Here is a 27486-nt window from a genome sequence, read left to right as displayed (position 1 = left end):
AATGGTCAGTGGGCACACATCCTAGCCTAGGCACCGCCTATAGGCCTATAGGCCCGCCTATCCCACCGTCCCCTCCCTGCCATAGATGGTAGTTCACTAGTTTGAGGCAGCGACTGCAGCGCAAAGCACAGTGACTTCAGTGAGAGAGCGGGCAAACCCTTGGAAAGCCCAGTTACCCCACGCTTCTCTGCAGGGAATAAAGAGTTTTAATCGGATCAGCTGTGATATGATGTCGGATCCCGTTCCCGTTTAGGTCATTTCTCCGGGCTGAGCTGGCTCAGTTCTGTTGGATTTCAGCATGCATATTTCTGGACTGTTCTGCCAGGTATTATTCGCTGATTTGAGTGATTTCGCTCACATTTCCTCTCTCTCTCCCTGTGACTCTTTCCAAGTTTCCAATGTTTTCAGTGTCACACGTGTACAGGCTATATACGCATTTAATTGAATTCCCGTCGCTGACAACATTGTTGCGTGTTCCCTGTAGGTCTGTCTTGTGGACTGTCCCGCAAGAAAAAAAGCATTCAAGCAACATCTGAGTTCTAAGAACCATCGTCAGGTATGTAGCCTACTATGCATGATCACATTAAACTGAGTTTGATTGTTTGAAACTTTTTGTCACTGAACTTTAAATGCCTCCTGACACAGTGATACAGCATTTTATATAGCAGTTCTCATGACAGCAGGATACATACTGTAGCCTAGTCCCACAAGCAGAACCCAATTGTAGTAAAGTTTCTGACATGTTTAAGACTTTACCCATTGGGTCCTGGTTCACCACCGGGCTGCCACCAGGTATGCACACATAAATACAATGTAAACACGTAAAGAGAAAAGAATCTGCGCGGTTTTACGATGTTTTTTCCTGTGCTGGCTTCCGAATGTGCGAACTATAAGTACCTATACATACCTCTGAGAATATCTCCTGTGTCGCGGAAGCCGTTAAGTATTTTTAATCTATGTTTGATTAAAAATGTCGCTTCTTCCTACCTTGTTTATTGACACCTCATTGTACCGCCTATCTGGCTAGCTAGTGGCGCTATAGCTATGACGGAGCAGATCAGAGGCAGGGACGTAGCCCGCAAAGCCAACCGCACATCGGGAGGCGGTACAATAAAACGGTAAATAAACAAGAAGAATCAAAGCGACATTTTTAATCAAACATGGAGTAAAAATACTTAACAGCTTCCGCGACACAGGAGATATTCTCAGAGGTATGTATAGGTACTTATAGTTCGCACATTCAGAAGCCATCACAAAAAAGAAAATCGTCAGAGTCCGCCGATCGACTAAATGCCGAGTTTGTTTATGTCCGTGTTCCAACAATCGCATTAGAATTTTTTGTAATGTCCAGGAACCCTATGCAAAGCTAAGTCCAATCATAAAAGCTTTCGGAGGGTTCCGAGAGGGGCTAACTGTAGCCTAACAACAACGTACAACAATAACTATTAATCAATATTCATAATCATAATAAATTATGGCGTAGGTCGTAGGACATAGCCTAGGGCGGCTATTGGAAGTTAAAAATCACACCCGTGTGAAGTGAGGGGCGCTAATATATATAAAAGTCTTAACTCATAATGGGTGACAAAACGAACATTATTGTTATTGTTAATGGCATTTAATGTTTGTGATAGGGACAAGATGACGTAAATATTCCCTTCATTGTCAATGGCGTTTTTAAAACAAACATTGAACTAAAAACAAACATTAAACCTGTAGCAAAAATGTATACAGCTGTTTACATTTTTAACTCTGGGGGAAGAGTTAAATTAACTCAAAACCAAAAGTGATCGAGCTCTCAGTCTCTGCAGCTCCTCTCACTCTGAGCTTTGAATATTAGATCCTACTGTAATTTATTTTATACTTAGTGTAATACAGTGCTCATTTGTGCTATTTATGTCTCTGAGAGCTTCTGTAACACCTTATTTACCCTCGTCATGTTTTCGAAATCTCTGTGGGTGATTGCAATCTGTGGGAAGTATGTGTCTCCGATTTCTTGGTACTGTGGACGGATGGTTACGAAATGTAGCTCAGTTTCCAATTCATTGTGCAGTGGGTGTATAGTCTGTCTTCCATAGGGAGGCAGGTGCCTATGGCGGCCTTTCTCTATTGCAATGTGCTCACTGAATTTGTACTGTAATTCTGCAAACTGTAAATACTTCAATCAATTAATCAATCAAGCTAGAATTCTGCCACAGTGTATTCGCTGTTTAGGGCCAAATAGCATTCTAGTTTACTCTGCTTCTGTGTTGTGATATGTGGTATAGTACTTTATTGTCAGTTCACACTGAAATTTGTCTTGCGACCCAACAGCCATGTATATGAAGTATCTCCCTGGATCTGGTCAGAACATGGTCGTCGGTAAATGAAGCATTCGGACAGGCCTCAAAAGTTTAACATGGAGTTGATTTATTACAAAGATGAGATTAATAAGATTTACAGGAAGGGTAGGAAAAAGACCGGGTAAGACAAACGCAATGAGTACTCCGAAGATGCACTGCTCACTGCTCCCTTGTCTTCTCATTATATAGCATAGAAGTCTAGTGTGTTCACAAATAGTTATTACCCTATATGTCCTCTATATGTCTCTCTGGGATATCCCATGCAGGAGACGTGCTTAGAGAAGAGGCCTCTTATGACCTCATCTTATGAGTATGTCTGTGTGTGTGCAGGTATGCGTGTGTGTATGTGCACAGTTTGGGTTCTTAGAACACATGCGCTCATGTGCTCCGCGGTAACTGATGGATGACGAGCGGGTGTTGTGGTGTGTGGTATGGTATGGCATGGCGGTCTCCAGACAGCACCTGAGATAACGACCGGGCCTCATAGTCCATTATCCCAAACACAGCCAAATATGGATGTGAGAGACGTCCCGGCGTCATTAGCTTTAACATAGGACGTCTCAGTTTTAGCCTTGTTCAAAATATCCCACCCATATGCTTTACTGCAACTTGACGGATTATGGGCGGGTGTGGATAGATGGATGGAGTTGTTGGCGTGCGTGTGTGCGCGTGTGCGTGTGTGTGTGCGTGTGTGTATGTGCGTGCGTGCGTGCGTGCGTGTCTCACAAATTACTCTACATATGCATAAACATAATTATATTCACACATTTACGGTACCACAAAGGTTGGCTTTACATCTACCTCCGACATGCTTTGAGCTAACTGGGCACGACAAAGTGGCCACTGAGGATAAGTCTATAGTCTATAAGTCTAACTAAAATACATTTTATATTCCTTTTTGATTGTTGAGGTATTATTCATCTAATCTTAGTTTTAGTTGTGTACTGTGTATGACTGTAGTCTGAACTAGGTCATTTTACTATGAAAACCGGCAATTTAGCGTTGAAAAGAGTTCTCATCAGGCCTGGCCCTAACTGGGCTGGCCTTACTAATTGGCACACATTTTACGGCCTACCAGGCCCAAAAACGTCAAAAATCAAATGAAAAAACAAGAAACAATAGTGATATTTGTCTGGTGAAAGAAGCGCTGTCTCCGTTGTGTTCTCCCCCCCCCCCCATATTAGTCTTATTATTTTAGTAACGTGTATGTGTGTGTCACAGCCTCGCGGCCGTTTCCGACGTTCTGTTCCCACACCAAAACGGTTTTGCGCCTCGGACAGATGAAGCTGTGATGCGTGTGCGCAGCTGGTTTTTAGACAGCTGGTGGATGGGAATTAAGCTCCACCTCCGCGGACGATTGACGCGGAGGAGAGCGCTTCCGGCAGCACCTTATAGGTGCTGCCACACTATCAAAAGAGCCGCGCACGTTTTCGGCTGCTCACAGCTTAAAAACCGGGTTTTTACACAGCTGGTGGATGGGAAAAGAAGCTCCACTTCCGCGGACGACTTGCGCGACGGCCAGATTCCCGGAAGCGCTCTCCTCCGCGTCAATCGTCCGCGAAGGTGGAGCTTAATTCCCATCCACCAGCTGTCTAAAAACCAGCTGCGCACACGCATCACAGCTTCATCTGTCCGCGGCGCAAAACCGTTTTGCGCATAGGTGTGGAAAGGGCTTGACTGTGTCCCCACAGGCACACCTTCGCGCATAGCCACGGACAGTTGAAGTTGAAGCCCGACGTCATTCGGGCTTTTTAGACAGCTGGTGGATGGAAAAGAAGCTCCACCTCCGCGGCTGACTGACGCGGAGGAGAGCGTTTCCGGGAATCTGTCCGTCGCGTCAGTCAGCCGTGGAGGTGGAGCTTCTTTTCCATCCACCAGCTGTCTAAAAAGCCTGAATGACGTCGGGCTTCAACGCCAACTGTCCGCGGCTGTGTGCGAAGATGTGCCTGAGCCCTGTTTTGTTGTGGCGCTGCAGCCAATGCAAAGGGTGATCGACTTTATATATTGTCAATTGCTTGCATGAGGTGGAGTTAACTGCTTCAGCAAACAGTTTTAGTGTTGAGCCAGGACCGAGGATTACCACACTATACTTTATAATAACTTGGAGATCTGTCTTGTGCCTATTAAGAGAGTTGGCTGACTTGGCTCTTTACTTATATAGCCACTCTACAAGCTCACAACGCATCACATTGTGACGCATTGTGTGAGCTTGTAGATATGCAATTGTTTTGGCTAATGTCCCCCCCACCCCCCCAGAATATGGATGCTGGGGATCAAGGTGGTTAAGCATTTTCTGATTTATAGAAGGACAGTCAGACAGTCATGTTGAGTAACTTGGAGATGTATTGTAATTCAATGTTGTAATGTACATTTAATAATACTAAAACATAATAAAACTTTATTTGTATAGCACCTTTCATGACAGCTCAAAGTGCTTTACAGAGCAATGGAGAAAAAAAAGAAAAAAGCAAGGCATAAACATTAAAAACCAAGAGCAGTAATGCAATACAGTGAGGACATGAATAACAAAAAAATAAAAGATCAATTAAAAGCAAGTGTGTAGAAGTGGGTCTTGAGCTGTGCTTTCAAAATGTCTACAGAGGCTGTGCCCTGATGCCAAAAATACAGTATTTGACAAAGTCACCGTGGATTGTTTGCTGTGAATTCAATTGCCATAAGCCTGATTTATATTGTTGTTGCTACTATTTCTAAACCTATCTCTTGTTCTCTATTCACAGAAAAAGGCAGAACTGTTTAAGACAGGTAGGTCATCTCTGGTAAAAACATTGAACATTGCTCCAAGATAATGATTTCCTTTCCTGTGCATTTATCACTCCCCTCAAGTGATAAATGCTAAACACTGCTAAATGGAGCATCTCTGTTCACTTGAATATGGCTATTTAAAAATGTATTTGGGCACCCACTGGCCTAGCGGTCCAGGTGCACACCATAGGCGCATGCCTAGTCTCGCGTTACCAGACTGTTGCCTCTCGCAATTTCCAAATGCTTTCTTCATACAGTCTGGAGAAATGGAAGAGCTGCCATGAGTAAAATATAAAGAGGAGCTGGAGACTCCTACCCACTTCCGTTTCGCCTTTACAGTGGCGCACATTTATCCTAATATACGAATAGAAATCATCTAAGCATATATAGCTTGTTGCTTAGCAGAAAAGGAAATACAAAATATAATTTTGGGAACGGAAATGGCAGCTTCCGTTACTCAGCTCATGGGGGCTATAGTCCCAGACTCTATATAGCATTCGGAGATTGTGGAATAGTTAATAGGTAATGCGAGACTATACTATGTCCTATCAATAAAGGCAGAACACCCCCCCCCCCCCCCCCCCATAGATAACTTAGCTCGGTGCCACAGAAGTCACAATAATCACACAAACATCATTCATTACATCACTTCACCTCTGTTCTGTTTGGTTTCTTTCTTGGTGCTGAAACTCAGAGGTGTTCCATGGCCCAGGTAAGAGAGATTGAGATTCTCTTCAATTTCTATATATCATCATCATCATGTCATGTAATATTATTATTAGTAGTATTATTAGTATTATTATTATTAGTAGTATTATTATTATGAAAACTAAATAAGAACTAAGCTATGATGACTAAGACTAAATAATATTGACAATTTCGCCAACAAATAAAAACTAGACTAAAATGTTAGGGAGGGACCAGTGGAGAAGAGATCCAGTAGAACTAAAAGAAAGTAATTTTATGTTTGCGCTTGGGTGTCAAGTTCACAACGTGTTGTGAGCTTGTACTGTAGAATAAAGATTGGCTGTTTTTAGCATGCAACCAAGTGTAAAATCTGGCATTATTATGCCTGCCAAAATGTGTTTTATATGGGGGACATGGGGAGAGCAACGGACTTGAACTCATGCTTCCTTGAATGAACACGTTATTCCCCCTGGCCAACCATGGCCAGGGGGAGGCAGTTTATCACATGATATTTAGTCAACTAAAACTAAAACATTTTAGATGACAAATGTAATTTTATTTAAAAGATTGTTTAAATCAAAATAGCTGTATGGGCATATCCAGCTTGTCAACCAGCTCTTGTATGACGCACGCACGCACACACAAAATATTTATGTATGTCCACATAAACAGAAGTAAAAGAGCCTTGTATAAAGGACAAACTCTGCCAGTGCAGTCAGATAATAGAGACACACGCACACACACACACACACACACACACACACACACACACACACACACACACACACACACACACACACACACACACACGTACAGTAATAGTGCAAGTTAATGTAAATGCAGTTGTTTTTCCTTTTTTGAATAGCGCTGAACAAGACAAACTTGTTGTTAAACGACAGTAGTTTTTAATGTTTCTGATGTTTCTCCATGTCTGACTCTCTCCTCCAGTTCATATGAACAACATTGACCTTCTGGGAAACTCATTTTTAGGTTAGTAATGTGTGTACTGTATGTTATAGAAATATGTTGTCGGGACACAGGACTGACTGTGAATGAACTTGGTGTGGCGATGACCAACAGAGACCAGTGGAAGCAGCTTGTGTCGCAGATCTCGAGGGCACTCGAATGATGATGATGAGAAATATCTATTATTGGGTTAATTAAGTGTGTAATTGGTTTTCGATGGTGACGTAATGACGATGTGTTTTAGTGTTGGGAGGATTAAAGTTAATGCTCCTATGTATACAACTATAAATCTGGCACATCAGGCACAATTAGTCATTACGTCATTTGCTGGGACGGTGCATACGCATCGAAAATGCTGGGATGGTGCATACGGCGCAAAGTAACCACAGTATACCGCTAATCAACTTACAAATTACATATACATAGAGGCAGTTGCTTTAATCCACCCGGCACTGGTATAACTAACTGGTATAACTAGTTCTCAATGATGACGTAATAAAGATTTGGATTAAAGGACCCAATGCCAGAGTGTAATTGGTTTTCGATGGTGGTGACGTAATGACGATATGTTTTAGTGTCGGGAGGATTAAAGGTAATGCTCCTACAGTATGTATACATGTATGTAATCTGACACTACTGCCGTATCAGGCACAACTAGTCATAGTTCTAAATCGATAAAACTGTATTTCTTTTATAGATAGAAACTTGTACCATACTTAATAATACTACTTTTGTACATGCATAAAGTAGGTAGGTAGCAAATAGTTAAAACTAATAATTCAACATTTCAAACGTTCCTTCACAGAGAAACTGAGATTTGACAGTTTGTAGCGGTCGAAAGTACTTGCGCACTTGTAGGCCATTTATGGCCATTTATGGCCTACTAGTGTGCAACAAGCAAGTACTGTATGCACTCGACAGAGTGCAGTTCTAGTTATTGTCTGTATTTGCTTCCCTCCTAGGAGTGTCTCTGGTGACACTGTGCTTGGGTTCAGAGAATGGTGCGCTGTTTTACCTGTGTCACGTGTGTGAGGTCTATGTTTTGGACATAATTAATCATCTCAAAGAGGCTGAGCACTGTCGTAATTACTGCGTAAGTGTTGACCACCACCTTTGACACAGAGATACACATCAGCTTGCATAAATGCTCTACTTTAGATATTTGTTCCTTATTTCCCAGAACTACACCAACCCAGACGCGCTGAGGTTCTCCTGGATTCCCAGCCCTAAGAGTCACACTATGGTGGATCTTATATGGCTCCACAGCAAAGAACAACGCACTGAGAAACTGCAGGTCGGCATGTGCAGAGCAACATGGGAAACATACAGCCTATATTTCATAAATTATCTTTGCTGTTGTAATGTAATATAGGATATTTATGTCATGAGGTTATTATTAGTGCTATGATAATGAACCAACCTATGTATGTACTTGCTGGGGCGAACTTTCACCCAGTCCCTTGGTTGTTGTACGGACAGTGAACTGCATTACCGGTAGTTTTCAGTCCACATATGGCTGCGCCAACATGCACATACTGGTACATACTGTACATGAAATCACTTTAGTGCATGTGCGTGAGAGATGGATAGAAGGAAAAAAGATACGGCAGAGCTTGATTAGTAGGCTATTCGGTGCACGCATGCACACACACACACACACACACACACACACACACACACACACACACAGGCTGTACCCAGTGTGACATGTCTAGGAAATGTATGAAACTCATGTCTGCTATAATATATATAAAATATATATATATATTATAAAAGCAGCTCCACTGTAAACCTGACTTTATGAACATGAACTGTTTTATCCCCTCTTTTCTGTGCACAGGTTCTGGATTTGCCTACAGATTTATTTTGTGCCTACAGTTATGTGAAAGGTACAGTGCTGCTGCCCTTCTGTGCTATAATGTTTAGTTAGAATGTTAATCCTGAAGATTGTCTGTCTGTTATCTTGACAGCACTATCTGGTGTAACAAGTTGTTTAGGACACATGATCACAGATTTCCACTCCAGTTATCCACTGGCTTACAAGAACATGATTACATTGAATTGGCTACAACAATGCTTTTATTTATCTATTTTCTGTTTGACATGTAATCGTTATCTGCCCCAAAAATGACATGTATTTTCTTAGCCACCCTTCACAATGAAATATTGTTATTGCATTCTTATTGACTTTTTAACATCCTGCCCCTATTTATACTGTATAAGTGTATCCGAGTGCAGAAACATCTCTTCACCCACCAGAGAGAAAGCTTGCCTGCCATCCCCACTCGCACAGCTGAGCTCAGTAGAGTGGACACAGGCGGCTCTCGTTGGGAGAGGCTAGTCGCACATGCTAGACACTACTTGAAATGAAGAGGAACTCTACTCTTTGTATAAGCCACAATCTATGGCGGTTGGTGGTACTGCTGAATCTGACTGAGGGCAGCTGGGAACGGGTTGAGGGAGAAATGGAGAATAAACTTGTTGCGAATCTTTGCAGCTTCTGTATCTAATAAATAGGTTGTGTAGGGGTCTACTGGTGAAGTTGCATACCACATGGATGCTCTAATGCAGCTTGACAGCGAGTCGTGGGTTCGATTCCCGAGCACGACAGTCTTTACTGCGTGTCATTCCCTGTCTCACTCCTTTTATATATTTTTAATATTAATGTGCAGCTGCTAGTCTACATCTTTGTTTTCAAAATGCACAACTTCATGCTGTCCGTATGTTCACCTCGATAAATAGGGCAGACACAAATGTTGACAGGCTATCACTGATTACCTAGTTCCATTGGTGGTGTGATATGCGCTGCGGATAGAATAGGATTCTTTCATACTTTAAGGATTAACAACACTTGTATTCTGGAGCGGTGCAAATTAACTCATGATGATCCTTCTCTGTTTGACAGTAATGCACGCTCTGGGTCAATATGACGACCATCTGAAGCAGATCACAGGTCAGTTCCTATGCCGAGGGTGGAAGCCTCACATGTCCAAATCTGTAACTTATCATGATTCAAATTCAAAAATAGCAAAAGCAGCGGATCTATAAGCTCGAAAAATATGCCGATTCACGCCACATTTCGAGCTAGCGGATGTCAAAGAATCCTGATATTTTGGTTGAATTAACATTTAAATGAACTCTGTGTATATCTCCAAAGCAGTTGGGTGAGATATACATCTTGTCCTGAATGCAGGTATTTACTGCTGGCCTTGACCAGAGCAGCTGTGGGGTCAAGAGATATGGACTGAAAGTCCTGTTTTCACACCCCTTTTTTTATCAATGACACTCTGGTCAGTAGTAACCCTTCTTTAGCTACTTTAAGCGATGGCTACGGCAGTCCGCTCCGGCAACCGGAAATGGATCAGTGCTCGATACATAAACCTGCTTGCCGTCGCAGCCCTTTCTAGTACGGCAGAACCTACACTTACACGTAGTGTCTACAACGCCATGTCATAACCATGTTTATTGAAATTTGTTGTCATACATTTACACCGATTGCTCCAGCACCTATCTTATACTGTGTAATGTGTTGACATGCTCTGAATGAAGAAATAACACTTAATACCATTATGTCATATTAACCATTTTTATTAAAACTTTTTAGAATAACACAGATTGCTCCAGCACCTTCCTCTTTCCAATGCTGATCATGTCCAGTGCATATAAGAATTAAGCAATATCAGCACGTTAGCTGACGCGCAACAGGGTTTGACACAAAGTTTGTTTGACACATGCTTCATAGACGCGTCACCATGGGAACCAATGTTGCTGTCGCCGATGGCTGTTTGCTTAACGATTTTGACAGCTACGGCGATTGCGTCATAGTCGCCGTACTTCCGCCTAGCCGAGCCGTCCTGTTGCAGTCATTGCGTAAATTCCCTATTGTCTACACCAGGCCGAAGGCATGGCGAGAGAGTATGTTTTGCCCTCCCTCTATCCGTCCGTCCGTCCGTTAACAGCTAATCTCCGGCACCGTTAACCCGGTCGATGCCAAACTTTGCACACACACTCCCTGGATGCCAACGATGAACCTCTGCCCCAACTTTTCCAGAGTGGCCTGTTATAGCGCCACCATGAGGCAGATTTTCACATGTTTACCTATAACTGCATCAATATGCGCAAAACATTGCATGCACTCTCCCTAGAGGCCAAGCACAAACCTTTGACTTGCATTTTTCACAAAAGAAAAGATCCCTTCGTCATTGTGTCATCAAAACAATGTGTTTCAATATATCTGATCCATCCATCTCTCCACAGCTGCAAGGCCCAAAATGATGACCATCCAGACATACCTGGAAACGCCCAACAGGAAGCACCCTCTTCTAGGTCAGTGCATTGCATCTCAGAATAATTAGTCACACTGGAGGAAGATACCTTTTTGTTGTTTTTAATGAATGCACATACTTTCTTTGAGAGAAAAAGGCCTTAGCAAGTGAGAAAATTGTGTCCCAAGAACCAGAGTTGAACCACATGCTGCTTATTATTGCACTCTGTTGCACCTTTTGATCCCTGCAGGTCTGGAGCACCTGGTGGAATGCAGCTGTGAGGAGCAGACTGATAGACGCTTATATCTCTGCACCGTCTGCAAACTCACTCTAACCGACCACAAGATCATCTGCCATCTCCTCAGCTTTCATCACATCCACGGCTACATTGTAATTTTATATTGGACTCTGATTGTTGCATAACATGGAAACACTCAGTCAACATGCTCAATACAGTATATATATCGTTTTAAAGATTTTAGTACTGCTCAATAATATCAGAAACAACAGCGCTCCTATACGTACAGTATGCTCTTCACTTGGATAATGTTTCTCCACCTATGATAATAATAGCTCAAATTTATATAGCGCTTTTCAAAATACCCAAAGAAAACAAGTACAAGATGCTAGATTAAAAGATAGAGAAATTCTACAAAAAGGGGAAGTGTGTGTGGCGGACTTGGGTACTAGGGCAAATGAGCTCATTTAGTTGCTGTGTGTTAAGTCAACGTTGTTTCAGGTCAAACAATATAGCAGGCTAAAAACAAGGCAGGCTCCATCATGACCCGACAACTGACCTTATGCTGTTATACAGTACAGTGATTCCCAACCCTTTTCACTTGGAGCCCGCCCTTATAACGTCGGACAAAAGCTCAGACCCCCTACGTGTACACATGCAAAGTTGTCCTACTACAAACTCGGCCTGGGGATTCAGCCATGATGAATGAATGCCTGGGTAATCCCAAGAGTAATCCTGCTGTTCTTGATGAGGCTTTCCTCTTGTGCTATCACAGGCCCGCAAACTGGGGAGATTCTAAGGCCTTGGACGACTGCCCGTTGGCTACTAAATGAACCTCAGTTTTGTTTGTGTTTTCTAGAATGCATGGCATCCCTCTACTCTGATGACGTGCAGCAGTTATGAATACGACAGCACGTTTCCCAGCATGATGCAGGATTTTGCAAAACAGATGGAAGAAAGCCGTGGAACGACCATCACGGATATGAAGGTAATGAAGTACAGTACACTAGTCTAGAAGTACAGTAAATGATCATTAGAAATATATCTGTGTGCTAGCCAGCACACAGACTGGCCAGACTAATGGCCAGACTAATATCACTGCGTAGATATTAGTCTGGAATCTCTTGTGTGGATTGTCAAGGGGTGGATTGTCAAAATGCTTCTGGTGATAAACCTGGCCCATATTTTCATACAGGTCCCTGTATTGGTCCCTCAAGTCTGGTTTGCATCCTGCTTTGCCGGGTGTCTATGCAAATACAATTAGCCCTTCACTAAATCCCACCCCAAAAAGCGATTGTCCAATGCCAATCCAAATAGTTTAGCAACGGTTGCTATGCAGGTCAAGCTTTCTTCGCTGCTAACGTGCCTATTGGACAAGGATGGGTTGGGGAGGGACTTAGTGAAGGGCTAATTGGCCCGTGTTTCGGGAGAGGGAAGCCGGGCGGGGAGAGTGATAATTGTCACTGCATGTACGCCTACGGGCTGGGGCGGCAATCTGCCTGCCAGCAGGGAGTGTTGGCGGGAGGAGTAGGACGAAGGCCCTGCCGTCCTCCTGGTGGGACCTCCTCACTGGCAGCTGAGTCAGTATAGATGACAACAACACAGAAATGTGTGGGGGGGAGGAATTAATTAATTCATTTTTTATTTCAGTTTTTCACAACAAGAATGAGAGAGAAAAAAAGGAGGAACAAAAGAAAAGAAGAGAAAAACAGCTTTAAGAAATAAAATAGAATTTCAACCATACAGCATATTTCAGGACAGGGCAGGAAATGGCAGGAAACGTGATGCTCATGATGTATATTTTGTGTCAAATGACCCTTGTCTTGTAGCGGCGATGGTTGAATGAGTGAGAAGGAACGGAGGCAGTCTTACGAATCCGACCAGGTTTATTGAACAGGATTCACTCAGTCAGTACAAGGCAGCAGGTACGGGCTGAAGGCCCCGTGCCCTCAGGAGTCACATTGTAGCCAATATCATGTGGTCCCAAACATTGCAGTATATTAACTTCAAGACCCTCCTCCGGAAACAAACAGGCTACCTCCTCTCTATGTGAGCCAATCAGATTGTTGCTTTCACCGGATCTGCCTGTGAGAGGTAGGCGGGACAAATTGCATGTAGCTTCATGTGGCACAGTGGCACACTTAACTATACGGTTTATATCAATAGGACTAACTAAATATCTATACTATATAATTAAGTATTGCAGAACCTTATTTAACACATAATGTCACAAAGGTAGAATGTAATGTATTATTAGCAGTCTAACTGATTGAGCACAGATACATTCTATACTAAAGAGCAGAGCAGAAAGCTCCCTGAACACACAGCTGTTGGATTGCAGTTTGAGATATTTTTTCCAAGATTAGAACTGTCCCACCACCCCGGGGGTCTTGACAGCTTCTAACAGAGACATTGTTTTCACAGACCTGGCTGTAAATAACTCTTAAGCAGTTTACTCTTTCTATGAAGTCACCACAGTTTGCATGTCCTGTGGGTCAGCCCGTGTACTTTATCTGATCCATATTCATCACTCACAATATACCTGTATGTTAGTTTTAATAATTGTAAGACCTTCTGTTGTAGCAAGTGGTTCTGCGGCCTGCTTTGTTCTCGTCGGTGGAAGGGGCCTCGTACAGTGACGGTAAGTTTTTAGTTTCTGTTCCAGAGTCAGAAACACTATTCCTATTATTATGCCTGCTTGGGGGCACATTCAGGGAATTAAATGCAACTTATTTGTAATTCAGCTTAAATGCAATTTATTTGTAATTCAGCTTAAAAGCATAAAAATGAAGAAGCTCTTCAGATGTGGTAACCTCTGTGGGTAGGATCGTGCTGATTCGTGCCCTATCATGAAATTGTGACGGATATCTGATTATTTGCTATGGTTTTAAATAAGCAAAATGAAGCAGAAATATAAGGGACTAGAATTACAGTGCAGGCAGAATTATATGAAGAAAGTATTATCATTACAAAGCCTACGTGTCTCTAGATGTCCAGATAAACATTTTGTGTTATATTTGTTGATTCACTGACAACGTTTAGCCTTGTCGATACTGGGACACTGGAGGACGATACGCAAGGAGAGCAGCTTGATAACCAGTATCACACCAGGAGACAAGCTGGGTAAGTATTAGACCGAAGGAATAGACATAAAATAATAATAACAATATTTTATCCAATAGAACTATTCTTGGTACTCAAAGTGTCTTTCACAAAACGGGAAAAATTAAAGAAAGAACTCAAGAGAATAACTAGATACAAAGCTAAGAACTAAGCAAAGAAAAAAGTGAGGCTTCCAAAAACAATTGTACGCTGACAGACGGGGTAACTGAATGAAAAGCATGATGAGAATTACTTAATCACGGCAATAGCAAGTATGAAATCAGACTACTAGAGTGATTGCTGTGTTAAACGGTTTATACCTGTCTTATGCATGGGTCTTGGGGACCTGCAGAGCTGAACGTGTCCTGAGAAATAAGTAGGTTGGACCAGAGAAACAAAATGGAACATAAGGCTGACTGTACAATGACTGAAAGCATGTAGTCGGTAAATCTTTTTGCCTTTTGACTGGCTGTGGTTGAGTGAGTCCAGGAGTCATTGATGGTCAGTGATGTGATGTGGAGTGGCAGTTCTTCCATACAGCTTCACTGATACAACCCTGACATTTGAGGGAAGCAGCTGTGAGGACATCATCTAAAATGAACAATGGCGACAGACAAGAATACAAGCACACAAAGCCAATCAGAGAAGACATGGGACTGTTTTGCACCGGATAGAACTGCACTGTTATGGTTAAAATATATATATATATACTTTTTTTTTAATCAAAGCTGCAATCTGGAACTCATTTGATTGGAATACAATACAAATTTTAATCAATCTGCAGTGTAGTTTATAAAGTTCTCTAACTTTTTCTTCCCCCCAAATTGATACATACAGTATTAGCCTATATGCATTAGACCACGGACCCCCCCCCCCCCCCCCCCCCATTTCATACCATTTTAAATCTCTGGGACCCCAGCAGTCTCTGTGTTTAACTCTGAGAGTGTACAGAGCACAGACCATTTGGTACTGTATAACTATCAATGATTTAGCTGGGTTACGGATTGCAGTTCTAACAGGATTATGATTGTTAATCATGATTATTCATAATGATGGGGGAAAAAAATGTTTAATTATTTTATTTTATTGTTCATTGTGTTTGTGCTGTATCTTTGGTAGAGGTGTGAGAATATTGATATACCCTTGAATATTCCAATAGTTTTGTGATAAAAAACAAAACAAAAACGTATATTGCCTTGGGCACAGTATAGCAATATATTTCAATACTGTAATATATTATGACATTTACCCTCACCTCCCATTTCAAATGGTCCACAACCGGTAACTGGTTTAAATGCCTGGCGTCCTGTAGGGTACAGCCTTCATCCCCATTGTGAGCATATGCTTTGAGAAGCATGTGAAATAGCAGCATGCCACATACCTTAGACCCCCACAAATTCTCTTAACCAGCCTTAGAGCCAACACTGCACACTGCCCTCTCACACCTTGAGAAGAGGAACTTTGCGATGCCAGGTGATGAGAATGGGCTCCAACACCTCTGTGCCCCTGACCCTCAACAGAGAGCCCCCGCGGTGAAAGTGTGATTCCGCACAGGACGTTTACGACCTGTGACGTTTACAATGTTAGCAGGGCTCGCAGGCTTATCAAAGGCCATGGACTGTTTCAGATGCTACCATGTGGTAAATTACTCTATATTCCCCCCCCCCCCAAGTAGTAGAAGTAGGACCAATGTAGAAACTTTATTATCCTGTCTGACTATTGCTGTTATTTATGTTCATTATAGCTGCTACAATGTCTGAGGAATCTGAACTAAAGACTGTTAATCTTCTGTAATTGTACACAAGATGTAACGATTTCTGTATTGTGATGTGTGATGCATCGTGTTGCCAATACATACTATAGCCCTGTTTTTTGGCACAAAGTTACAGCATGCCTCTGAAGCCCGACACACACCGGCTGTGTCCCCCGCGCGGCGCGCACAGCCGCCTCCATTATTTTCAATGAACCTAACGCACACCGGCTCCGTCCGCCGCGCGGAGCCGCGCCGCGCCGCGCCGCCCGGCGCGCCGATAGAACACAGTTCTATTTTCCAGGCGGCGCCGCGCGGCGCCGCGCAGCAACGCGCCGCACACGGTCGCAGACGGTGTGTGGTGGGCTTCATTTTCTTATGCCTCTTTGAGTCTGTTGGATGTGGAGATGACTTGTGTTGTATACAATGTTCTGATTAATATTTCATGATGAGGAGACGAGGGCAAAGAGCTACAGATAACCAAATAAGATGTTTGAATAAATTGCCAAGTTTCACAATTACTTTATTTTGCGAAACAGAAAATCCAGATTTTTATTTCCTTTTACTGTGCATCCCTATGACAAAAGATGATGTGGGATTTAGCAAATGTTCCCAAATGTGACGAGAACAAAATGAGGAAGCCTTGACATACACCTGTTCCCTGTTCTTCTAAGATCATCTCCTTCTGAGAATCATTTGTCTTTTTTTTTGTTCTTCAATGTTGCTTGTTCTTTTCAGTGAAAAGGAAACATTTGACATTTGGCAGCACCTCTCGTGACCCAGTGTCCATGAAAGACGGCGATGTTGCAGCAGAGAAGCAAGATGCCCAACACTCCTCGGACACTAAGACGGGTGAGAACCTTTGACACCCTTTTCCCCTACAGAAAAGGATCCGGATAGTTGAAGGCTATGCCTCTCAATAGATGCTAGGAACCTCAATGTTATAAGATTTAGCTATCTGCCCTTTGGAGTCTGCTAGGATGATGTGGATGAGAGAAGGAGTGAAGTGAACCCAAAGTAGAGTCGGGAGTGTCTGAGTTCAATATGTTGAAACCGGAGTAGTTGACAGTTCCTGTGGCAGTCACGTGGGATTATTTTTGATGTGACCGTCAAGACATCCTAGTGGCAGTCACATAGGATTAGTGTTCCTAGAGAATTCATTAGACTGAGTATCATAAATTTCGCTTGACGCGAGACCTTGCTGTTACTTCCTGGTGCCTCTTCCTGTCCTGCGAGAGATGGCATTCATGCTGTAGAATCTACAGTGTAGATGTAATCGGTGTCTCTGCCTGGTGTTTGTGTCTTTGTTGTCAACATCCAAGATTTGAGAGAAAACTATCCGCAATTCAGCCTTTGCTTGCTGATTTTAGTATTTATTGAGTATATTCACAAGTTAATTGTCATTTTGTTATTTTATGTTAGACTGTGTGTTAAAGGCAGGATATGGGATCAAGGGGTCACCAACATGTCCGCACACGGACAGACGTGTCCGTGGCAAGCTATGGCTGTGGCATTTATTTATTTATTTTCTCAACAGTCACAAACCATCTGACATTATATTCTTTTCCTTGCTGTAAATTTGATTGAGAGATATAGTCTGGTTAATAAAGCATTTTTCAGTTGAATGTCGGATATGGCATCAATCAAAATTGTAGCCCGGTGCAACGCTATTTTTGCAGTGCAACACCATCATTCAACCAATTGTAAAATATAGCTTAACTGGCTGAGCTGAGACACTCTTGTTTGTTCTGAGAGGTTGCATGTGTGAGTTGGAATGTACACAGTATACTACATCTATTACATTTAAGAAATACAAATGAGTAGTGCCTAAGCCATTCAGGACACAGGCTAAAACTTTAAATCCATGTATCATGTGATGTGATCTGAGACTAGCCAACACCAACTCTGGACTCCAGAATCGCTGCCCTCTACATAATTATGTATGTCTAATATGTCTATGGCCATATCAAAGCCTTGTCCATAGAGTGACGATTGCTCTGAAATGATTTATGAAAACAGTGACATAGTTGTTGACAATATTTGAGAATTGAGGTCCTTTGCCTGCTGTCGGTGTGCAAGAATTATGACACTGATCGGCCAAAGGGGCACAGTGGCACAGTCTGTAGTGCTGTCGCCTCAGTCACAGCTAGAAGGTCATGGGTTCGATTCCCGTTAGGGACGCTGTGGGTGTGTTCCCCCTCCGCGTCACCAGTGCCCATAACCGAGGCGGGGTATAGGCGAAAGGGCCTTTCTGTGTGGAGTTTGCATGTTCTCCCAATCATGGTCTCTAAACTACCTCCCCCTGGCTAGCCGGGGCGCATGATGGAGGGGAAAGGAACTGGTCGGAATAACGTGTTCCTTCCACGCGCTACGTCCGGCCGGGGAAACTCTCCCCTGTCAGGTGAAAAGATGCAGCTTGGACTCCTCATGGATAGAAGGAAGCATGAGGTCAGTCGGGGTGCATACTTAGTTTAGACTAGTCATCGGTTAGACATGGGTTAAGGTTAGGTTTAGGTGTGCTGCCCCATGGGAGGTTAGGTTTAGGGTGAGGGTTTTTTGAAGGCGTGCGCCCACACACACACACACACACACACACACACACACACACACACACACAAAGACACACCCATTACGCTACGATGTGTAAAATATCTATGTATACAATTTAGACTCAGCAGATTATAGGGAATTGACCCTGATATTAATGACTGGTTGATGGGAACACTTTATACCTTTTTTGTCTTAGGAAGAATTACCTACACAAGGGAATTTTAGCTTGAGTTTAGAAATTGTCCTGCAGCCCAGAGGACTCCAGAGTTCGTAAGTTGAATACATCTTCAACAATACACCAGTGGCAGCCATCACTGTTTGATGGGATATGTGTCTTTATATTCAGGAGCCCCTGATTAAGGGACCCGACAGCCAGTCTGAATCCAGCACAGACACATGTGGTAAGCTTGCAGGCTCAGCATGATGCCAAGACAAAATGTAGAAAAGCACACGCTTGTAGGGCATCACATCCAAAATGGCGCTGGTATGCCGGTAGTCCTACCGTGACGTCAGCCTTGCATTCCCTATTGAGATCTAGGCTTTCGCCATAAACCTTGGTTGTCTATTTCAGGGAGTGGTCTGTGGTTTTTGAGTGGTGCAACCACTCCAAGGAACAGCAATGTCCGTGTTGTTCACCTATGTATGTGATGTTAATGAGCACGAGTATGACTATTAGTACCAGTAACAGAGAGAGAGATAATGCTGTACTGTTGCCTGCTAATGAGAGAGGGGGAGAGGAAAGAGGGAGTTGCACCACTCAGTTCACACAGGTGTGATTTTTATGACCACAAATGACGACAAGCCTTCCATCATTTTAACGTTCTCTAGAACAATGCACTCCACCAGGATGCTTTCCCTAACATTAATAGCAATGCATGCAGTGATATTTCTACAGCCATGAAATAATAGCATGGAATGTGATTACCAGTTGTACATAGTCTCTCTCTGTGGACTGGCATTTTTGAGAGCCTAAATTGGAATAATAAACTGTTATTAATATGGGGCGGCAGTGTACAGCAGCCGCTTTAGAAACGCAAGGTTTCCAGGAGGTGCATACGTTGGTTGGACACTGTTAAATGAACACTTAGGATTTGACTGTACAGTAGAGATCTGTAAAAAAAAAAAAATTCTCTGAGATATAGATTCGCCACGTGCCCACAACCGCATGGATACAACTTATTAATGTGTTCTATGAGATGCTGGAATTGGATGCAAGCATCTGTTTTTGCTGCATTGTAGGGGGAATGTACCAGGTAAATGCCAGCCAATGTCATTGGAACAGACAAGCCATATACAGTATATGTATTATGCTTAGATGATTTTGATTTATATTAGGACAAATTTGCACGACCGTGGCCGAAGTGGGGAGAAGGCTTCACGTCTGCTTTATCGCTTGCTCTTGATCAGAGCTTCCGTGCTCCGGACTGTATGACCGGAAGCATTTGACTGGGAATTGACAGAGTTGACAATTGACAACTGTTCAAACTTTAAGCTCAACCCATTGCTGTATACCCACTGGTAATGAATAGCTCCTTCACTGCTTTCCAGTTGTCCAGTCAAACTGCTGAGCCAATATTTTAATCACCAATCATGTTGTCTTCCAAAGTGTCTGTCTATCATATTTGGTAAAACTTTTAATAACTAAGGACATGCCTGGTCCTCCTCTCATTTCTTGCACAAAGGTACTGTAATATTCCTAATGACACACCCATTATGCTACACCTTGTAAAATATCTGTTTACATTTTTTATTCAGCAGATTATAGGGAATTGACCCTGATATTGATGACTGGTTGATGGGAACACTTTATACCTTTTTTGTTTTAGGAAGAATTACCTACACAAGGGACTTTTTGCTTGAGTTTAGAAATTGTCCTGCAGCCCAGAGGACTCCAGAGTTGTTGTTGTTCGTAAGTTGAATACATCTTCAACAATACAACAGTGGCAGCCATCACCGTTAAACAAATGTATTGTTTTTGATGGGTTATGTGTCTTTATATTCAGGAGCCCCTGATTGTTAAGGCACCCGACAGCCAGTCTGAATCCAGCACAGACACATGTGGTAAGCTTGCCGGCTCAGCATGATGCCAAGACAAAATGTGGAAAACCTGATTTGAGATCTAGGCTTTCGCCATAAACCGTGGTTGTCTATTTCAGTGAGTGGTCTGTGGTTTTAATTACCACAAATGACAACAAGCCTTCCATAATTTTAACGTTCTCTAGAAAAATGCACTCCACCAGGATTGCCCTAACAATAATAGCAATGCATGCAGTAATATTTCTACAGCCATGAAATAATAGCATGGAATGTGATTACCAGTTTCTGCCTGTGGACTGGCATTTTTGGGGCATTTTTGCATATTATTTTTGAGAGCCTAAATTGGAATAATAAACTGTTAATATGGAGCGGCAGAGTACAGCAGCCGCTTTGGAAATGCAAGGTTTCCAGGAGGTGCATACGTTGGTTAGACAACAGTCCGACAGGCATTAGTCCGACAACACCGCCACTCCCGACATGCGTGGCCGGTTACAGAAACAACCAACCCGTGGCCGGATAAAACTCCCCCGTGGCTCCTGACATGTGTGGCAGGTTAAAGCCAACCTGTGGCAGGTTCAAACTAACCTGTGGCTACCGACATGCGTGGCAGGTTAAAATGAACCTGTTTTAACCTAAAAACGGACTAATGCCTGTCACTGTCGGATTGTTAGTAAGTCGAACCAAACGCATACACCCGGTTCCCAGTTCGATCCCGGGCTCCCCCAGAGTTAGTGTCGAAGTGTTCTTGAGCAAGACGCTCAAGCTCAAGGCTGAACCCCTAATTGCTCTCGATGAGCAGGTCATAACCTTCATTGGATGGTTTCCTTTGCCATCGGTGTGTGAATGTAATGCACAATCTATGTAAAGCGCCTTGGATAAAGGCGCTATATAAAAATATATAATTATAATCATTTGAGAAACGCTTTTCTTTTTTTGCACGACAAATTTGCACGACTGGCCGAAGTGGCTTCACATCCGCTTTATTGCTTGCTCATGATCAGAGCTTCCGTGCTCCTGACTGTATGACACTGCTGTATACCCACTGGTAGTGGTAATGAATAGCTCCTTCACTGCTCGCCCGTTGTCCAGTCAAACTGCAGAGCCAACATTTTAATTAATCACCAATCATGTTGTCTTCCAAAGTGCCTTGGGCAGGCTTGCTGGGACAATATGCAAGCGTCTACCATCCACCAAGAGAACAGCTAGTCTCCCCAAGCATCTATTGTCCACCAGGATACCTCCAAGTCTACCCAAACACCTTGCTGGTCTCCCACCACCCAAGCACCTACGGCCAACCAATAGTTCAGCATCAGCAAGTCTACCCAAGCACCTACGACCGACCAATAGTTCAGCATCAGCAAGTCTACCCAAGCACCTACGACCGACCAATAGGTCAGCATCAGCAAGTCTACCCAAGCACCTACGACCGACCAATAGATCAGCAAGTTTACCCAAGCACCTACGGCCAACCAATAGATCAGCAAGTTTACCCAAGCACCTACGGCCAACCAATAGATCAGCAAGTTTACCCAAGCACCTACGGCCAGCCAATAGATCAGCAAGTCTACCCAAGCACCCACGGCCAACCAGTAGACCAACAGGTCTACCCAAGCACCCACAGCCAACCAGGAGACCAGCAGGTCTACCAAAGCACCCACGGCCAACCAGTAGACCAGCAGGTCTACCCAAGCACCCACAGCCAACCAGTAGACCAACAGGTCTACCCAAGCACCCACAGCCAACCAGGAGACCAGCAGGTCTACCAAAGCACCCACGGCCAACCAGTAGACCAGCAGGTCTACCCAAGCACCCACAGCCAACCAGTAGACCAACAGGTCTACCCAAGCACCCACGGCCAACCAGTAGACCAACAGGTCTACCCAAGCACCCACAGCCAACCAGGAGAGCAGCAGGTCTACCAAAGGACCTCTGGTATAATATGTGTTCCATGGGAAGCTATATTCCTTTCTGGAACAAGTGCTTGAATGTGTGTTCAATATCTCCTTCACAGATATCTAGTGTGTAAGTGTGTGTGTGTGTGTGTGTGTGTGTGTGTGTGTGTGTGTGTGTGTGTGTGTGTGTGTGTGTGTGTGTGTGTGTGTGTGTGTGTGTGTGTGTGTGTGTGTGTGTGTGTGCGCCCGCTGCTGCATAATACTTGGCTAACCAATGTCTGTTTTTTGTGTTATTTTGAATGCTGACAGCAGACCAAGGAACTCTCATATGTTTCCCCCTATCAGTCAAAAACCACTATGCCTTTTTGGCAGCACCAACACATGGATTAAATAGTTTTAATTAAAGAAAATAAGGCTATATGGGGCAACACAAAGATCAAAGACTAACTACTCCTACCAAACAGGAAAAGTAATGGTTGCATTGTGATTGTGCATGACCAAAACTCAAATCAAATCAGTTGCATTCATTTCTTATCATAGTCTTCTTAGGTAATATTCTTTCATTACAGCCACACTGTCTCACTCTCCACACAGAAGACACACAGAGGTTTGCCCTCTGCCTACCACCTGACTTGAATACCAGCGTTTTCAGAGTCCACCTTTCGTTTAGCCAATGTTTTGTGTGCGCTGTCTGCAAATGCCTTATTTGTTTAGGGTTAAAGGAAGTGATGCAAGTGATTTGGTGTGCCAAAACAAATTTGACTGAAGCCCTTTTTCTCTTTGGGGAGCGAGCATAGGTCATTCATTAACTTCCTCCAGCTATTTCCAGGTCTACTTTCTTTTCCCCTTTGGGTTCCAGGTTAAGGCCTGCCTGGTTGTGTTGGAGGATGGTTTCCTTAAACCAAGGTGTGCCCTATTACCTGTGTCTGATTTGTGTTTCTATTTGGTTTTGTCTGAAACATTTGGGGTAGAGGTTGTTCCTTGGCCTACTGGTTGTGTTTGCGTGCAAAGTTTCGTGACCCGATGACCTCTCCCACTTTCACTCACTCCTTTCTGCCTTCTCTCTATCACTAACCACTGCAAAAACCTCTTTCTACTACACCAAAAGTCAATCCTGTACCTCTAATCCAAGGACGCTCTTCTCCACTTTCTCCTCCCTCCTCCACACACACACACACACACACACACACACGAACTGGAACGAATAAAAGTATCCAGCCTGCTGGCCTGGTGAAGACAATTATAAAAACTGATATTTGTTTTCCCTACACAGGATGGAAAAATGTAGATGCAGATGACTGTTGGAGATGCTGTCAGAAAGGACATAGGCCATGGAATTGTCCCAACTCAGGTGAGAGTGGATTTCAACCCACAGTCCTTGAAACCAGGGCTGGACTGAGACAAAACTCTGGGCCAGACTGGCCCACCACAACCAACTCTACTGCCTTTTCGAGGTCGAGGCCCATACAAATACTTGAAATACAAGCCAACCAACCAACTACAACCAACCGACAACTAGGGTTGCCACCCGTTCCGTAAAATACGGATTCGTCTTTTATTTGAGCATTAAATGATGCGTCCCATATTGAATCAATACGGAACGCGGTTTGTTCCGTATTTTCCTAAATGCCCCCCTGTGCGATCTGTCACACAACGTCAACACTGAATTTAACAATAATGAACAAAATAAAACAGGAAATATTAAAGACGGCACAATTGTTCTGGCGCGGGGGTCACACAGGACCTCCCACGAGCATAAACAAAAACCTCCCCGTGGCTGCTGATCTGCTTGTGTGTGGTGTGCTCTGCCGTTGCTCTCAATTGCGCCGTGGCGACGTGCCGAATCCAGTGCGTGTCTCGCCTGCCGGCCGCACCGCACTGTTTAAAATGTCTAGTACTAGAAGTTCTACAACAGCAGATTCTCCACCGTCTCAAAAAAAGAAAACGCCTTAAAAATATAGACGTGAGTGCATGGAAGAATGAATGAATGAATTTTATTTGTATAGCACCTCTCCAAACGTATAGTTACAAAGTGCTTTACAGACGGGTTATAAAACAGTAATCATAAAAAACATAAAAATAACAAAACATCAAGACATCAGATATAATAAAGCATGAAGAAAATAACAGGTCAATAAAACAATAAAAAACAATATTAGGAAAAACACTTGGCATACAGATGTGTTTTTAAAAGCGTTTTAAAAGAAGGCACTGATTCTGCTAATCTAATAGCCAAAGGCAGGGAGTTCCAGAGCAAAGGTGCCTGAGCCGCAAAGGCCCGGCCACCCCGAGTGACCAGACGCGTTGCAGGAGGAACTAGGAGGGCCATCCCTGAAGACCTAAGGGAGCGCACAGGGTTATGGGGTTTCAGCAAATCTCTTAAATAAATGGGAGCTAGACCATGTAGAGCTTTAAAAGTAATCAATAAAATCTTAAAATCAATTCTGTAGCTTACAGGGAGCCAGTGAAGATTAGCTAAAATCGGTGTGATATGTTCACGTTTTCTCGCGGGGAGCCGCAGAGTTCTGCACCATCTGGAGGCGAGATATATTTATTTTGCTCATACCAGAGTACAGTGAGTTACAGTAATCCAGTCGTGAAGATATGAATGAATGTATGACGGTTTCCAGGTCTGCAAATGACAAAAAAGGTTTAATTTTAGCGATATTTCTGATTTGATGGTAACATGATTGGACTACTTTGGTGATTTGGGTGTTGAAGGAAATATCCGGAAGAGGCAAATCCCTGGCTTGACAGCGTCACGGGAGATTAATATAAAGCAAATTGCAAAGTATGTCGGCGTATGTTTTCTGTGGCACTGGGAACTGTTTGATTCTCCTGCCCATGCAATAGCCAATGGCTGCTGATTTGGGAATAATAGCCAAACTATTTCAGTAGACTATTATGGTTGATTGTTTATTAATGAAGTATAATAAATAAACATGTATTTAATATAAATGAATCAATTGAATTAAATATTTAAAGAACTCTGATTCAGAATCAGAACTCTTATGTTGTTATAAACAGAATAGGCATAACAGTTAATAAATACAGGGCAGTAGGTACAGTATACCCCTTTCTTACTGACCACAGTGACCACAAAGTGACCGCAAAGGCTAATATGGTATGTGAAATCATCCATCCATCCCAGGGCCAAATTATCTATTGGGCCAGTGTGACCGGGGCCCATGGCTGTTAGGGGCCCTTTGAGGAAACTGGACCGCGTGGTACTGGGTTTGAGGCCCTGAAATTGGCCATTGATTTTGTAAAATTTAGGTAAAAAAGATGATAAAAACATAAAAAAACACAAAAATGTGCACGCACGCATGCTATGTGCCCCCCCCCCCCCCCCCCCAACACATTACCGGCTCAGGAGCCCTCATGGGGTTTAATCCGTACCTGATCCATCCAGCTTCAACCGCTTATCCGTAGTCGGGTCACGGGGGAAACGGCTCCACCCGAGAGCCCCAGACTTCCCTCTCCAGAGCAACATTAGTAACGTCCTCCTGGGGGATCCCACCAGAGAGCCCCAGACTTCCCTCTCCAGAGCAACATTAGTAACGTCCTCCTGGGGGATCCCACCAGAGAGCCCCAGACTTCCCTCTCCAGAGCAACATTAGTAACGTCCTCCTGGGGGATCCCACCAGAGAGCCCCAGACTTCCCTCTCCAGAGCAACATTAGTAACGTCCTCCTGGGGGATCCCACCAGAGAGCCCCAGACTTCCCTCTCCAGAGCAACATTAGTAACGTCCTCCTGGGGGATCCCACCAGAGAGCCCCAGACTTCCCTCTCCAGAGCAACATTAGTAACGTCCTCCTGGGGGATCCCCAAGCGTTCCAAGGCCAGTTAGTCCATGTGATCCGATAACCCGATAACGGCGCTGCTTTGCCGCGTAGTATATAGCCAAAAAATCCCAGGGCACACCTAGATATACGGGGGGTTGTGTATATATGTATATATATGTGTGTGTGTGTGTGTATATATACATTGATACTCGTGGCCATAGCAACTGAACATAAAATGTAATATTAAATACAGTTAAATTGACTTTAGAATTTATATTCACAGGACTTTTATCACGAGACATCTGTTTGGGATGTGGACAGACCGGACATTGGTACAGGAGTTGTGCCACCACCTATTATAAAGCCCCTCAGGAAATATTAAAGACAGCACAATTGTTCTGCCGTGGGGGGCACGCAGGACCTCCCACGAGCATAAACAAAAACCTCCCCGTGTCTGCTGATCCTCCAGCCCAAGGAAGTAGAGCAAAGAATCTTCCCACCTCAACCCCTCCAGCCCAAGCAAGTGGTGCAATGAATCCAACCCCTCCAGCCCAAGCAAGTGGTGCAAAGAATCCAACCCCTCCAGGCCAAGGAAGTGGTGCAAATAATCCAACCCCTCCAGGCCAAGGAAGTGGTGCAAAGAATCCAACCCCTCCAATCCAAGGAAGTGGTGCAAAGAATCCAACCACTCCAGTCCAAGGAAGTGGAGCAAAGAATCCAACCCCTCCAGTCCAAGGAAGTGGTGCAAAGAATCCAACCCCTCCGGCCCAAGGAAGTGGCGCAAAGAATCCAACCCCTCCAGTCCAAGGAAGTGGTGCAAAGAATCCAACCCCTCCAGTCCAAGGAAGTGGTGCAAATAATCCAACCTCTCCAGCCCAAGGAAGTGGAGCAAAGAATCCAGCCCAAGGAAGTGGAGTAAAGAATCCAGTCCCTCCAGCCCAAGGAAGTGGAGTAAAGAATCCAGCCCAAGGAAGTGAAGTAAAGAATTCAACCCCTCCAGCCCAAGGAAGTGGAGCAAAGAAGCGTCCCTCCTCAGCCCCTCTAGCACAAGGAAGTGGAGCAAAGAAACCAACCCCTCCAGCACAAGGAAGTGGAGCAAAGAAACCAAC

General features: G+C 43.7%; 1 protein-coding gene and 1 long non-coding RNA gene across 2 annotated transcripts; both read left to right on the top strand.

Moving 5' to 3' along the window:
* Positions 1–230: 230 nt before the first annotated feature.
* Positions 231–22488, top strand: LOC308331682 (uncharacterized protein; the record flags this gene model as incomplete). Its single annotated transcript, XM_080787173.1, has 17 exons — positions 231–325; positions 485–556; positions 5081–5105; positions 5800–5817; positions 6741–6782; positions 7721–7851; positions 7939–8052; positions 8599–8647; positions 9664–9711; positions 11016–11084; positions 11274–11413; positions 12121–12249; positions 13845–13902; positions 14304–14384; positions 16852–16965; positions 21844–22428; positions 22469–22488. The coding sequence occupies exons 1-17, from the start codon at positions 299–301 to the stop codon at positions 22486–22488; spliced, it is 1722 nt and encodes a 573-aa protein (XP_080643299.1). The 5' UTR covers positions 231–298.
* Positions 22489–22499: 11 nt separating this feature from the next.
* LOC308332196 lies at positions 22500–27481 on the top strand. Its single transcript, XR_013965683.1, has 3 exons — positions 22500–22632; positions 23866–23943; positions 26661–27481. It is a non-coding gene; the product is annotated as an uncharacterized lncRNA (long non-coding RNA).
* The last annotated feature ends 5 nt before the right edge of the window (positions 27482–27486 follow it).

The sequence above is a fragment of the Protomyctophum bolini genome, assembly GCF_963924005.1.
Source record: "Protomyctophum bolini genome assembly, chromosome: 17".
NCBI classification, from domain to species: Eukaryota; Metazoa; Chordata; class Actinopteri; order Myctophiformes; family Myctophidae; genus Protomyctophum; species Protomyctophum bolini.
Note: the sequence above shows the minus strand (reverse complement) of the source record. Positions and strands in the feature narration are given on the sequence as shown.